The following is a 15,046-nucleotide window of genomic DNA, read 5'->3' as shown; positions in this document are numbered from 1 at the left end:
GTCCTTATGAGGTCTAATCACGACAATCGTTATTAGCGTCACTCGATTTTAAAGCTTTGGAAAACCCTAACTGGGACAGTGTCTCGCTGAGAATCGAATTCGATCTCAGGTCCCAATAGCGGACCTCCGCTAAGTGTGTTCGTATAAAGTCGAATGTGCTACAAGTTGATCCTTCCTCCCAATTGTTAACTGAAACAACTAACAAGCCAACGAGATCTTTTTGATTTGAAAGCATTTTGATTATAAAAGGATGGTCGATTATAGATCTTTGATTTCAAAAAACTGAGATTGTAACCCGAAGTGGTTTGTAGTGCTTTTCAATTCTCACGATCGAAATTGAGTCATCGCTTCAGCCTTTGTCTATGAAGAACTTAGCTAAGTATGATAGAAATCATACTTAGAATGTTAAAAGAAAAATAAAATAAAAACTTGAAAGTAAAAACTTTTATAAAATAAAGAAAACAAGAAGAAAGAAAAACGAGACAATTCCAGATGTGTTTTGAGGCTTACCCCAAGGGGTATTTATAGTCTCCTCAAAACCCTAAAAATTCAAAGAGATAATTCCCAATAAATCAAAGATAAATTGTAAAAAAAATTACAAAAGATAATTCCTAATAAATTGCAAAAGATAATTCCCTTAATTGTTTGAAATAAATCCCAAAAATAAAGATAAATCCTAAATTCACGTATGAATTTTCGGCTGAGTGTTTTGTTTTCACGAAAATTTTGACTGGACCTTCTAGAAGATGTTGACTCGTCTACACGTCAACAAATTCATGCCCTAAGTCATTCCCACTGGTCCAACCATGATTCCAGAAAAATTAAAACTAGCAGAATTCGTCTTTTTTAGCATAGTTTCTAGAATCCAATGTCATGCATCGAAAATAAGAGAAAACACCCAACTTAGCAACATAAACCGACAAATAAAAGAGTAATTAACAATAAAACAATAATGAAATTATGCACTCATCAAATTCCCCCTCATTTATTCAATGATTGTCCTCAAGCATTTTCAATCAATGCATTATAAATCTCAAGTTGCTATCACAATTTCACAAAATTCCCAAGGCTTCCAAGCAAATGATAAAATCCAAGAGCAATCAAGCAAAGGCATAAATAAAAGAAGGTTAAATCAAAGCATGACATTTCAATTATTCATTAATCTCAAAGAAGCAAGATTTAGTACCTCACATTGGTTCACTCATTCCGCTCAAGTGTTTCAGGTAAAAAATTGCTCAATCCAAACTAATCAAAACATTACCATTGGCTTTTAACTAAATCTAATATCCACTACCAAATATGTACACGATATATTAGTCAAGATGTCTTTAAAAAGGGTTGTAACAAGGTTAAGGTTCAGGTAGGATAAAGGCAAAAAATTGAGTGAAAATTTCAAGACAAAGAGAAGATAATTCCAAAGGATTAATCAAGGGAAGATAAAATCAAGGGAAGATAAAATCAAAGAAAGTAAAACAGGAGATCAAACAATCAAAGCTTTATTCGCTTTTTTTTCTTTTCTCCTTTTTTTCTTCTTTCTTAGAAAACTTTCAATGTTTTTTTAACCAAAACTGTTTTTCTGACCAAAACTGTTTTTCTGCACTATATATTTTTGCTCAATCAAGCCAAAATTGCAATTTTCAAATTTTTTTGTGCTCAATTTCTGCACTGTTTTTCTGTTGTTCGAACAATTTCAATTTTTTCGATTGTTTTATTTGATTCTGCACTGTATCGAACAGTTTTTGTTTTGTGGTTTTTATCGACTTTGTCTAGAAAAAAGGTGACAGAAAGAGGGAAAACAAACAAAATAGGTATTATTGTAATTATAAAAAATTAAATAAAAATGTGTATTATTGTAATTATTTGTAAATATATAAAGAATAATTATAATATTATGTCGAATCGAATAGGATCGAATCAGAACTCGTGAGTCGAGGTAAAATGGACATTCCTAGTTGCAACCCATCGTCATGAATTTTAATTACCTTCCAAGAGTGGGAAACAATGGAGTGGGATGGAGGGTGTATTCAAAAGTAAACAATGTTGCAAGCTAACTAAATTGATTGGTTGAGTGAATCAATTTGATGTAAAGAAAATATAATATACAATTAAACCTAATACAAGTTGATATAAATCCTAATTATGCTAATCATCTACGTTTGTTAATAATTTTGTCATTAAGGTTGGCAGCTGAATGATTTAGTTTATTCTACCTACTATCCGGGAGCAGGAACATACGTATAATTTTATATTATGGGTATAAACTTTTAAAAAATCATACTAAAAATTTAGGATAGTGAATTATAAAGTTTGAGAGGATACAAAATTAAATCATCAATATAAAATATAAAGAAAATTCAAAGACTATATATAAATTTAATTTTTTTCAAGAAATACGACTGTCAGCATCTCTAGATTCATCTCTGATTCGGAGGAACAATCTTTACACAACAGGGAAATCAAGAAAACGGGTATAAATAGAGAGCAAATACATAGCTAATTGGTAGAAATCATCTTTCAAACCAAAGAGTAAAAAAAGAGAGAGGTTGTGAAAATGGCATTTACTTGGCCGAAGTTCATCGTGCTCAAATCCGAGAGGACTAACCGATATTTGAGCAGTGGTTTAAATGCGCAAGTTGTTGGTCTTGAAACTCTGGCTTTGCGCACTCCATGCACAAAGTTTGAGGTGCAGAGAGCTAACTCTAGCGGCGAAGACGGGTTGGTGCACATAAAAAACTGTTACATCAACAAATACTGTGAACGACTCTTCGATTTTAATCCATGGAGTGGTTATTTTTATTATTATGCTGCAACCGCTGACAAGCCGGAGGAGGATCGATCCAAGACGGCATGCACGTTATTCAAGTTTATCTCAGTTGACACTGCAACAAATAAGTTTCGATTTCAGCATGTGCAATCACAGGAGTACTTAGACGACTTTGGATCCAGCAGAACCACTGCTGACGCCTATTCTGTTTTCACGGTCTTCGACTGGGAGTTGCTTGCCAACTGGTCATTCTTGTCGCCAAGCTTTATCGTGCTGAAATACGATGTGAAGAACGAATATTTGGGGTTTATCCGTGAGAAGGGAGAGTCCTACGGCTGTCTCAACTGTTCAGAAACTCAAATTCTGAGCCCAAATGCCAAATTCGAGGTGGAGATGGCTACAAGTCCTGGCACGGATGGCTTGGTGCACATAAGGAGCTGTCAAACTAACAAATATTGGGTTGCCGGCACCAACAGCGGGATTACTGTGACCGCGAAGAAGCTGGAGGAAGACCGATCCAACGAGTTGTGCACATTGTTCAAGATTGTCTCTGTAGATGATGCGGCATCTGAAGTCCGAATCAGGCATGTGCAATCGAAACGATATTTAAGGATACTAGACGGAACTTGGCGTGCGTCTGCAGATTCAGAAGGTTTTGATTATTTACACCATGATTTATTCATGGTCATTGATTGGGAGACATCCGTGATTCTTCCAAAGTATGTGGCGTTCAAAGGAACTGATGGTCAGTATCTGTGTCTTCGTGATGTCAACGGCCAACCGTCTTTGCAGTTTGCATCGAAAGATATTGGTGAATCAGATGTGGCAATGGAGATTTTCGTGACTAATGACGGTAACATTCGCATCAAGCCCAATTCTTCCACTAAATTTTGGAGGCATAATGCGGATTCGATTGTGGTGGATTCTGATTACACTAGCAGCATTAACAACATGGACACCGTGTTCCGCCCTGTCAAAGTTAACGACGACTCAATAGCTCTTCTCAACTTGGGCAACAACAAATTCTGCATCCGCGATGCAAACACGAGTTGCCTTGCTGCACAAGTCTCCTCCATTACCAAGGATGTCCAGCTGAAGGTGGAAGAGCCTGTCTTGGGAAGGAAAATTTTCGGCGTCAAGTACGATCTGGATAACGCCAGGGTCTACGACGAAACCGTCCTTGTTGTGGCCAGGAATTCTGCTAGTAACTATACCGACCAAGCCGATACATTAAACGTGAAGCTTTCTTATACAGACACATGGAGTGGGTATTGGAAGTGGATGGCTTCACTTAAGGTAGCAGCCAAAACCACCCTGCAATTTAACATTCCAATCATTTTAGATGGGAAGATCGAGTTATCCGGCGAAGTTCAGACTGGATCTGATTGGGGACAGACCACGACGACAAGCAAGGTCGTGGAAGTTGTACACCAAGTTAAAGTGCCTCCGATGACAAAGGTGACGGTGGATTTGGTTGCGAAAAGAGGCAAGTGCGATGTTCCTTTCACGTTCTTGCAAAAGGACAGTCTTTATAATGGGAGTGGTATTGTATATGAAGTGCAAGGTAACAGTTACACAGGTTCTAATTACTACAGCACCGACTCCCAAACCAAACAGGAGTCGCTCAGCCCTTCGATCTGAACAGCTACTTGGGCACCGTAGAGTCCGAGTCAGGCAGTGTGTGCTTGTTTGTGTGCATCTACTATAATAAAACCCTACTTCCTCCGTCGAAAACCAATGTGTGCTTGTGTGTTTTTCATTATTTATCAGTAATCTCGTGTACTTTCGATACGTGAATAAATGATATGGATTTGTGTGCGGTGTGCTCAAAATATACAATTGAATACTAACTACTTCCCTTATTAAGTTTAAAGGTCTTACCTTTAAGCAAAGATAGATCCCACTGTACTTCTTGATCCCAAGCCATGACATTCTGAGTCAAATTACACTGACGCAAGACACCCTCTCAGACATCCTTCGAAAAAGAGCAAGAGAATAAAAGGTGGTCCCTCGTCCCTAAATGGCCGCAGAAAACACAATGACCATCCACAGCAACACCCCACTGCAATAACTGATCCTTAGTGGAAACCCTTCCCCGGATAATAAGCCAAGCAATAATAGCATGTCTAGGAACATGGAGGGGGAACCGAATCGACCTCTGTCACGAAACAACCTCCCCTTTAGAATGAACCACAGACCATATTCAAGAAGTAGTAATCACCCCAAACAGTAACGGACCCGAGCAAAGGAAAAGCCTCCTCTCTCAACATGAAGATCCTCTTCACACCCCAGCTGAAATGATTTTTACTCTTTGCCGCAATTCAAGACCCTTCAGGATATGAGTTTGAATCCATGTAATTAGAACCAGTGTAAGATTTCATTTCATGTTTACTTTATGTTATTTTTTATTTATTTTTTATATAATTTACTTTTTAAAAAAGTCTTAATTTTTTTAATTATTTTGAAATTATTTCTTAACATAATATATATATAAAATAGTGTTATACCAGCATGATTTATACTAACATGGTCTGATATAATTTTATTCTCCAACATTAACTATACATTCTATCAAATTGATTTTAATTTAAAACAATATAATAAATTTAACCATCATATTTAGAAATTCGTTCAATTTAATCTTTATTTTCCTCCTGAATTACTTATACTTTTCCCAGAAATAGTATATTACTTTCCTAATACTTAACATTACTCTTAATATCTTATATGTTGAATTTTATCAATTGTGGTATTGTGTTTATTAGTATGTCTGAGACATCAAAAGGGAAGTAGACAAAATATTTCCTGGAATCTGGTTTTCGTTGTACTCTTAGGGGGCGTTTGGATGGGGGAATGTGGGATTCCCCGGGAATGGAATCCACATTCCCATGTTTGGTTGGCCGGGAATCTCATTCCCGGTAATGTTTTATTATCAATAGTAGATTTTTTGGGGTATATTACCGGGAATGTCATTACCTCCCTTTCTTTAAGTATTGTAACATTACCGGCGTTTTGGACTAAAATGCACTTAAATTTTTATTTTATTTTTCAAAAATATCCTTATTCTGTCATTGAATAATAAAAAATTCTACGAAGGTTAAATTAAAAATTTATCCTTAAATTATTTTAGATTTACAAAAAAAAAGTCTATAATTAAAATTTTATATGAATTTCAGGGATTAAAAAAATTTACCCTTTCATTAAACCTTTTTTATATTTTTAATTTTGTAAAAAAATTATATAAATATTATGAATTTAATTTTTTAAAGAAAAATATATAAATATTTTACAATTTGTAATATTATACAAATATATAATAAGGACAATTTGGTCAAATATACATTCCAATAATCTTTTATTCATTTAACCAAACACGGTAATCTTACATTCCTGCTAAACCAACCAAACACAAAATACAATATTCCCAGTAATCTTATTCCCTGGTAATCTTACATTCCGTAAACCAAACGCACCCTTAGAGGATATCGTCTTCCATGTTGTGTTGATGCTTTTGAAGCACTGAGTGCATAATCTACTATCTCATTTTTATGACATAAATTTGTCACACATATACTTTACAGGGCTACAAATCAATCTTGCTTAACAATATAATTGACTAATAATCACTGAATTTTTAAATAGATTTAGGACCTCATAGTACTATTAGAGTGACCTATGTTGGAAGCGTTAGTGGGAACTCGATAATTTTTATAGCTCGTACGATATTATTGATACGAACAAAATACGATACAACCACATACAATACTAACTTCGACTAGTTTATAAACACTACCAATATAGTTTTACTCAGCTTTCACTATATCTAGCTTTTCTAAGTTTGTGGTCTCTCGATTTTTTTAACTCACATACATTCATCTAAATTAGAACCAATCATACATATATATAAACTAAACAAACCGCCTAACTGAACCCTTTAGTAGCTACCCGAAAATACTTGCTTGCCTTAGTGAAACTTTTCACTTATTTTCCGTAATTTAATCTTCAACAATGTGTCAATAGTTTTGCTAAACTACTGCCACCTTATTGCCACCTAATTCTCCACGTTAGATTCATCTTCAAATTTCTGCCGACTCACCATACTGCAAATTTTATCATTTCCATTTTGCTTTATGAATGCCACCTACCATTCTTTAATTCCTTATCGTGGTTTGCTTTGCTTGCTATTTCAATCGCAAGAAATTATCATTTCATGAAGTGTAATATACCCGAATCTCGGATTAATAGTTCGAGTCAACCTGAGACTCTTAAGTCAAGTCAGTTAGACTTCCTATATCATTTTGGACCAGTTCAAAAAGAGTTTTGGGCTTAGGTTGACCTAAAAGTTAAAGGCAAATGATGACTTTAATTTGAGGTAAAAGAGTGAGGGACCAAAAGTGTAGTTTACCCATAGCTGGTTTTAAAGGATGAAAACATGTTACCTTGAGTGTTTTTCACGTGAGACCTTCCCCAAAAATATTTTTCTATTCTCTTCTTCTCTAGACTCTTCTTCTCCATTACTTCTGCCTAGCAAAGATCAAGCTTGAGTAAAATCTTGCCTTTGCTCGACACTTCTAAACTGTTGGAGTTCCCCATGTACACTCGTTCACCTTTGTTCCCATCCTCGAAGTTGGTGAAAAATATTTCATTGCGCAGAAGTGTTTGGAAGCGCCAATATCTACCACCCACTCAAAATTGTTCTCCGCCAGGTTGACTTCGGAAACCATAGTAGCAATGATGTCATCATCGTTCTCCGCAACATGTATCTGTGGCTTGTTGTCATTCTGGCGGTTTGAACGATGTTTCCATTAATAGGCTTTGTGACCGGGTAGACCACAAACATAGCACTTGAGTGCCTTTCCATCAGCTTTGGTCTTTCCCGATTTCTTGAAATTGGTGCCCTTATGAAGTTTCATCTTTTTGTTCGAATTCCTTCATTTCACGATCTTTTTGAGCTTAGACCCTGAGACACCACCAGTTTCAACCAAGTTAGACTTAAAAGACATATTACTAAAGGAACTTGCAACCTTATCCTTTATACAGTTCGCCTCCTCGATTTTCATATGGCCCACCAATTTCTCAAGTGAAATATCTCTCTTCTTATTCTTGAGAGAGTTGCGGTAGTCGGACCAAAACGACACACTTTTGCACTCTTTCGACAACGACGCGGCAACCAGATTCTCGTAGTCATGTACTTGATCCATTATGGGCTTATCATCTGTCATCTGGAATTTGAGTCATTCTCCGACAACGTATTTCTTTATGACCGCATCGTCAGCACCATACTTCTTCTCCAGAGTGTCCCAGATCACCTTGACACTTCTTTCCTTAAGAAACACATCAAACAATTTGTTAGACATGTGGCTGAGAAGGTATCCTCGAATCACATGTGGCCCACCAGTTCCTCAAGTGAAATATCTCTCTTCTTATTGTTCTTCTCATATTTCTTGGTGGTAGCGACAGCTGCAGCAGCAACAGCTAAAGCGACATCTGTCAGAACAACATCATTATTGTCTCCGGCAATTGGGGTGGTAGGCGGCATGGTAGGTTGTAGCTTGAGCAACACATAATCCAGGTCAAGCTGCTCAAAAAATATCAATAGCCGCTAGGACCACCTCCGTTAATTCTTTCCATCGAGTGCGTCAAGCTTGGAAAGGTCGGGAATCAACTTGCTTAAAGGTGATGTCATTTTTGCAGTATATGAATTCGTTTCTAAATTTTTGGAAATATTGACTGCAAAATCACACCTTTAGCATTGACTGAAAAAACAAAATAAATAATTTGATCATTGTAAATCGTGTCGTGGTAAAACCACTATCTTAGAAACGAATTAGCCCCAATGTGTGTAATCGCTCCAATAGGCGGATTGTCTCCTGAAGTTAACACGGTCTCTCCGAATACCGTACACCCTGAAACGAAGTGGACTGTTGTTGATACTGCTCCACGCCGGAAAGAGTCAGAAGCTTAGAAAGCTTTGAGAGAGTTAAGAGAGATGTGAGAGTTGAAAATGAATTGGTAAGTTGAGAAGCTAACAATAGTTCTCTATTTATAGGCTTCATGAAGGGGTAAATTCGTCCAAAAAATCATATTAAAGTCTGATTTTATTTTCCGAAATTAATACTTTGTAATTGCTATCTTTTATGATATGAAATTGTTGAATTAAACAGATGAATATGACCCTTAAAACGTCCAAATACATTGTATAATTCTCAGACATTTGTAACTCCTGAATATAAAATTCGAACATACGATATCAACCTATAAATATCAAAACAAACATTCTTTCATAATCCTTTTATGCATGAGAAAAATCCTTACGAATTTTCTCTGAAAAGATAAAATCTCCACGGACGTGTCGAAAACATGTGTTGCTACAAGCACAAGACAAACAACAACAGCAACAGTGCACAAGAACCCCCCTTGTTCTTTATCACTCAACAAGGGAGTGGAAAATGAAAGCCTTAAATACCCAATCCCAAAGTATTTCCCACTCTATGTAGGATTGAGCATTACTAACATTAACAAAATGTCACTGGAACTAAGACTCGAGCAACACGATGCGTGGAATCGGAGATTGAGAGTTTATCGAAAGAACTTGATCTTTGGGAAGAAAAGGATTTTTTTTATAATTATGACAAACATTGGGAGATGTTGAAGCAAAAGGAAGCAGCCCAACGTTGCATTTTGAGTCTGAGGCAAACATTTGATGAAATGGTACCGAGCTAAGTTTCCGATTTTAAGAATATATATATATAATAATATGAATCAATCGAGTTAAGTTCCGGATTTTACGTCGTAACGTTTTTATTTCCGTGATTCTCTGTTGATTCAGAATGGCATGTATGATTAAAAATTTGCACTGTTGAGCAATGCCAGAGAGCTTGCAAGGAACAAAGATATTGCCTCACTAAGGCAACTCTCACATCACCAGGTTGAAGAATTCATGTCGGAGTGGAATCATCCTTACGTTAAGTCCTTCAGAGTTAATTACGAGTTTAATATCTTAGATTCGCTACTTAACCGAGGACTAAGTCACGAGTTTAATATCTTAGATTCGCTACTTAACCGAGGACTAAGTCACGATGGACGGATTGAATTCCGAGACGACGATCAAGAAACACTTCGATACATCGCGGAGGGATCTAATATGTGTAAACTCGGATAAACAAAGACTCTGATGTATAAGACATTAATGGTGATATTGACGCTTCTAAATTAAGAAAGCTGAACTGTTCAATTTTCAGTCTTTGTTATTGATACGAGGCATTAACCATTCTGATAAAAATACATGGTAATGCCATATACATATGTATACATGTATTACATTAAAGATATCACAACAAACCCGACCTCTGAGAGAAGAACGGTCCGGCTGCATTTTTTGCTGCAATAACTTTGCTAACCAATAGCTTCCACTTAGTCTCGTCTTTCTTGCATTGCTGCTGAATTTTCTCTTTAAAATGCCTATGAAACAGGGGAAGGAGATGATCAAATCACCGGAATCGGATGTCCGATTCATTTGTCATTGTTGACATGCACTATAATGATCAATCACCGGAATCAACGGTTACTTACCTGCAAAGAGGAACCTTGCAATAATCCGGTTCATTGCAAATGCGGGAATGCAATTCAAGAGGCTGCCACATGCGCTTGCAATGACTGCATCCTCCCGGGACCCGAGTCTTACAACCGGAGAAATGACGAACTAAAGCCTCGAGTCCCTTACAAGCTGGGAAATTGCGGGTAACATGGTTTCCTTTCAGCACTTTGTCACGAGGACCGGTAGTTCGACAACCGTCCTTGCAAATGTGAAGGAGAGCCTCCATTGCCTCGTGTAATTGCAAGTAGACCTTTTTCTCTTCTATTTTCCTCTGCCTCTCTTGCTTTCTCCAAGGAAAACAAAGCAATAAGTAAAGCCGATGGTTTTTAAAACAAGCCGTCTACTAACGTAAGCGTAAACCGAGAAGCGTTCGACTTACAGAATCGGCTTCAACAACGGACTCTACAAGTTCTTGCTCGAGAGCCGGATTAGCACGTTTCATTACTTTCCACCCTTCAGTCGATGATACAGACTTGAAATCCTTTACGACCATGCGAATGCAAACAAAGGCGAGCCTAGGTGCATCACAATTCCGGGCCAACTGAAGTACATCGATCACGTTTTCTCTGTTAAGCCAGCCCTGCTCCAGTAAGCTAATGTAAACTCTTTTCAGTTGCAGAACCGAGTAGGCATGCGACAACACTAATAGATGGAGAACAAACTTCTTCAGCTCTTTCTCTTCATAGCTGCATTTCCGTATCGAAAAAACATGAGCATACCAGATTATAACTCGGATAACTGAGAAAACCGAAAATTTCCCAATCAAGCAATGAACAGAGAAGAGACAACAAATTTCATTGCAGTATCATGACATAACAGCATCAAAACATACACAAACTTGCTGTATTCAGTTTCGATGTCTGGTTAGAAAACACATGAAACTACCATCAAAATGATTTCAAACGTACCGGGATGAATATAAAAAACGAACGAACACTCGGACCGCATCGTGAGCTACTCCGGGAATTTTGATGTATCTCATACCATGATTGACTTTTGATTGCTCGATGATACTACCCAGCACAGGTGATGCAATTCTCTGCATAAAACCATTATACATATAGCTTCAACTTACAAATAAATCGATTAAAGCCCGAATTTCTGTTTCCGAATCCGTTTGAGTTTGATAAACATTTAAACACAAATACGATTGAACTGACCAGAACAACAGAATGAGCAGGAACACATGATCTGTCCTCGGCGAGGATGCAAACATCTACACCATAACCATCCTTGAAAACCTTGTCCCACATCTCCGTTGTCTCCTTCGGGACAAAGCAGCACTCGAGCGGCCTTCTCGGATACTTACTTCTCGCACCGATATTACTCGGAGGAGGAGGCGGTTTCGGGATGTTGCAACTACTAGACACCAAAGAACACGCAGGAGCTTCCGGCACGGGTAAAGTATCGGACGGATTCGCTTCCTCTACATGTTCAGGCGACGACCAAGTTAAGGTCTGGATATGCGATGACATCAGAGCAGAATCGATAGCTGCCGAAGCCATGAAACATAAATTCTTACCGGAACACCTGCACAGAAAAATCAAACAAAATCGAAAATGAGCAATAACTTCAGTAATTAATCAGCTTTATAAATATGAACTTGGAGAGATGAATATATGTGTATGTATATATACACCAAATTCATACAAATATATGGATTTCATTAAATGGAATCTTAAGGTTGCACCGTTTAATGTCAAAATCTAATCCGACAAGGAATGTTTAAACTTGAAAACTTAACAGATCAAACAGGAAAAGCATCAACTGATAAATATTTCTTAACGGTTGCCTACCTTTAAGGCTAGATTTGGTAATTGATCTAAGAAAAATCAGTCTAGATTTTCCGGATCTTCTTCGGAGTATTTAATGATCTACAAAGCTTTTCAACATTGAGGACTAAGGTTGATTCGCTTATAATAATAAGATCCAAACTTAAAAATCTCAACTTTAAGTTGATGTGTCATGGATTTTATGTTTCGTTTTAATTATTTTTATGAAATGTAAGGTATAAACATTAGCATTTTTCTTCACAAATCAGGCTTCTATTGGTATATTTAAATCATGTGTTACTTTTATGGGTAAACTACATGTATAATACCTAAACATCACTTTTGTTCCGTTTAGTACATAAACTTCCAATTTTTACAAAACGGTACCTAACGTTTACTTTTTGTCTCATTTTAGTACACGTCGTTAACTTTTTGTTTCATTTTAGTATCACGATGTTAACTTTTTGTTTCATTTTAATACCTGAACATCTAACGGTGGGGTACTAAAATGAAACCAAAAGTAAACGTTAGGTATGATTTTGAAAAAATTGAAAGTTTAGGTGCCAAAACGGAAGAAAAGTACTAGTTTAGGAACTAAGAGTGTACTTTTATTTTGAAATATTACAGTAATAAAAATTGATGAGAAACCATATGTTTAGTCATTGAATTTTAATCATGTTTCCATCCGAATTACTAAAATATAAAAAATTTCAGTCGTAACACTTAAACTTTGTAAAATTTGATCCATTTTAAATGAAATTTCAAGTCAAATTCAAACTTCTTATGAATTAAACTTAACTAGAGATAATCATAACATTTAATTTCAGTAATCAAAGATTAAACCCGTCAAATATAAATAAAAAAGAAGATATATATTAGATCTGAGATAAAATCAGAGCCATTCAAACTGGTAATGTCGGTGAACTTTTATCTCAAAACAATAGCGACTGTGATGCAAACTCCCCCCCCCCCCAATTAGCTTTACTATTTTGCCTTTCAAGCCAAAACTTTAGACCTCTTAAAAAGAATTTGATATTAGTATTTAATCAATATCATTTAAAATGAATCAATTAAATAAAAAAAATTATAGTTCGATTAGTTTAATTAGCGAAGCTAAAACGAAATATAAGAAAAAGCGAGAGTAAAAATATTTGTAATATGAGATATATAATGATTTTTAATTCTATTTGTGAAGTTAAAAAACCACACTGCTAAAATTTATATTATAATTTAAGAGTTGGAGCTACTAACTATTCAAATGTTAATTCAATTATTAAAAAATATTTTTTAAAATATTAGTATTAAAATTCGAATAAAACAATTAATTCGACCTACCTATAATTTACAATCTTTTGAATTTATCAGGAGAAGACATAGGACGCGAGTGTGACATATGTACTAGTTTCATAGAAGGTGGGGACCACCTCGTATTCATCGCACGACCATACATGAACTGACCAATACTACATGCACACGTGTATAGATGATATCGCGTGGAAAGCTCGGCTGTTTGAAGAAAGACAAGGATATGCTAGTTTCTAGGGGTGCACAAAAAATCCGAATATCCGAATATCCGAAAAAAATATTCGAAATCGGTTTTGGGAAAAACCGGTTTTTTTTAACCGTATCGGATTTTTTTAAACCGGTTATTTTAACCGGTTTGGAGAAAAAAACCCAGACCGGTTTTTTAACCGAATAAAAAACCGGTTTGAAAAAAACCGGTTAAAAAACCGGTTTTTATCCGGAAAAAAAAACCGGTCTGGGTTTAAAAAACTAGCCGTTAATATAGCCGTTTGTGACCGTTTTTGACCGTTTTTTTCTTTAAAAAATTACTATTTTACCATCCTAAACATGTATAAATAGGTTGGGGATGTATTTGGTTGATTACAACTTTCTCAAATCTTATTACACAACACTTAAACATCTCTCAAATCTTAGTTTTGTAATTTTTTATTCATCATGAGTAACACTGCTGAATCTTCCGTCGGGGGAAACCTTGAAGTCGTGAGAGTGATCGAACACACTCGAAACAAAGATATTTGGGATCACTACGATTTATGTGAGATGTCAAATGGCTCGAGGAGGGCGCGTTGTAAACTTTGTCTAAAGTTTCTTGCATCGGAAGGAAACACAACGTTGAAGAACCATTTGACAAAATCATGCAAGGCACTTCGCTCAAGATCGGATCCTAGTCAATCGAATCTTACACCGCAAGGTGGTGTTTTTGTTTACGACAACGAAAAATTACGAGAAGCGTTTACAAAGTTCGTGATTACAAAAGCATTGCCGTTCGACCACTTTGATGATGAAGATTTCACGACAACAATTCAACAACTAATGCAACCACGTTATACTCAAGTAAGTCGTACTACCCTTAGAAGAGATGCTATAAAAATGTGGCGTACGGCGAGGGAAAAAATGATTTTAGGATTCCAAGAACACCGTTATGGTGTGTCGCTTACATGTGACGTTTGGAGTTCCCCTCATAATACCGGAAATTCTTTTTAGCCGTTACGTCACATTGGTTAGATCAAGATAATTGGCAAATGATGAAAAGAACAATCGCGTTTGAATTATTCGGTGAGCCGCATACCGGTGCTAATTTATTTACACTTTTAAAACGGGTAATTTGTCTTTATAAATTAGAAAATAAAATTTTTTCTATATCCTTTGATAATGCATCGAATAATACAAACGCGGTTCCAAGATTGAAAATATTACTTTCACCGATTTTAGACGGTGCGTTTTTCATACCCGTTGCGTTGCACACATAATTAATTTATCCGTGCAAGCCGGTTTGGAGGTTATTGAGCCAATTAGATTAGAATTTAAAACAATGATAAAATCGATTCTTTGTAACAACAACAAAAGACTAAATGATTATAAACGATTTTGTAAGTCTGTTAATAAAAA

The 15,046-nt window shown here is 36.2% G+C and overlaps 1 protein-coding gene across 1 annotated transcript; it reads right to left on the bottom strand.

Moving 5' to 3' along the window:
* Positions 1–9,913: 9,913 nt before the first annotated feature.
* Positions 9,914–11,902, bottom strand: LOC120185195 (BTB/POZ and TAZ domain-containing protein 3-like). Its single transcript, XM_039189485.1, has 5 exons — positions 11,522–11,902; positions 11,270–11,400; positions 10,741–11,047; positions 10,337–10,650; positions 9,914–10,225 (listed from the first exon to the last, which is right to left on the bottom strand). The coding sequence occupies exons 1-5, from the start codon at positions 11,864–11,866 to the stop codon at positions 10,096–10,098; spliced, it is 1,227 nt and encodes a 408-aa protein (XP_039045416.1). The 5' UTR covers positions 11,867–11,902; the 3' UTR covers positions 9,914–10,095.
* Positions 11,903–15,046: the final 3,144 nt, after the last annotated feature.

The sequence above is a fragment of the Hibiscus syriacus genome, unplaced genomic scaffold (assembly GCF_006381635.1).
Source record: "Hibiscus syriacus cultivar Baekdansim isolate YM2019G1 unplaced genomic scaffold, ASM638163v2 tig00113002_pilon, whole genome shotgun sequence".
In the NCBI taxonomy this organism is placed as follows: domain Eukaryota; kingdom Viridiplantae; phylum Streptophyta; class Magnoliopsida; order Malvales; family Malvaceae; genus Hibiscus; species Hibiscus syriacus.
This window is presented reverse-complemented; position numbering and strand designations above follow the sequence as displayed.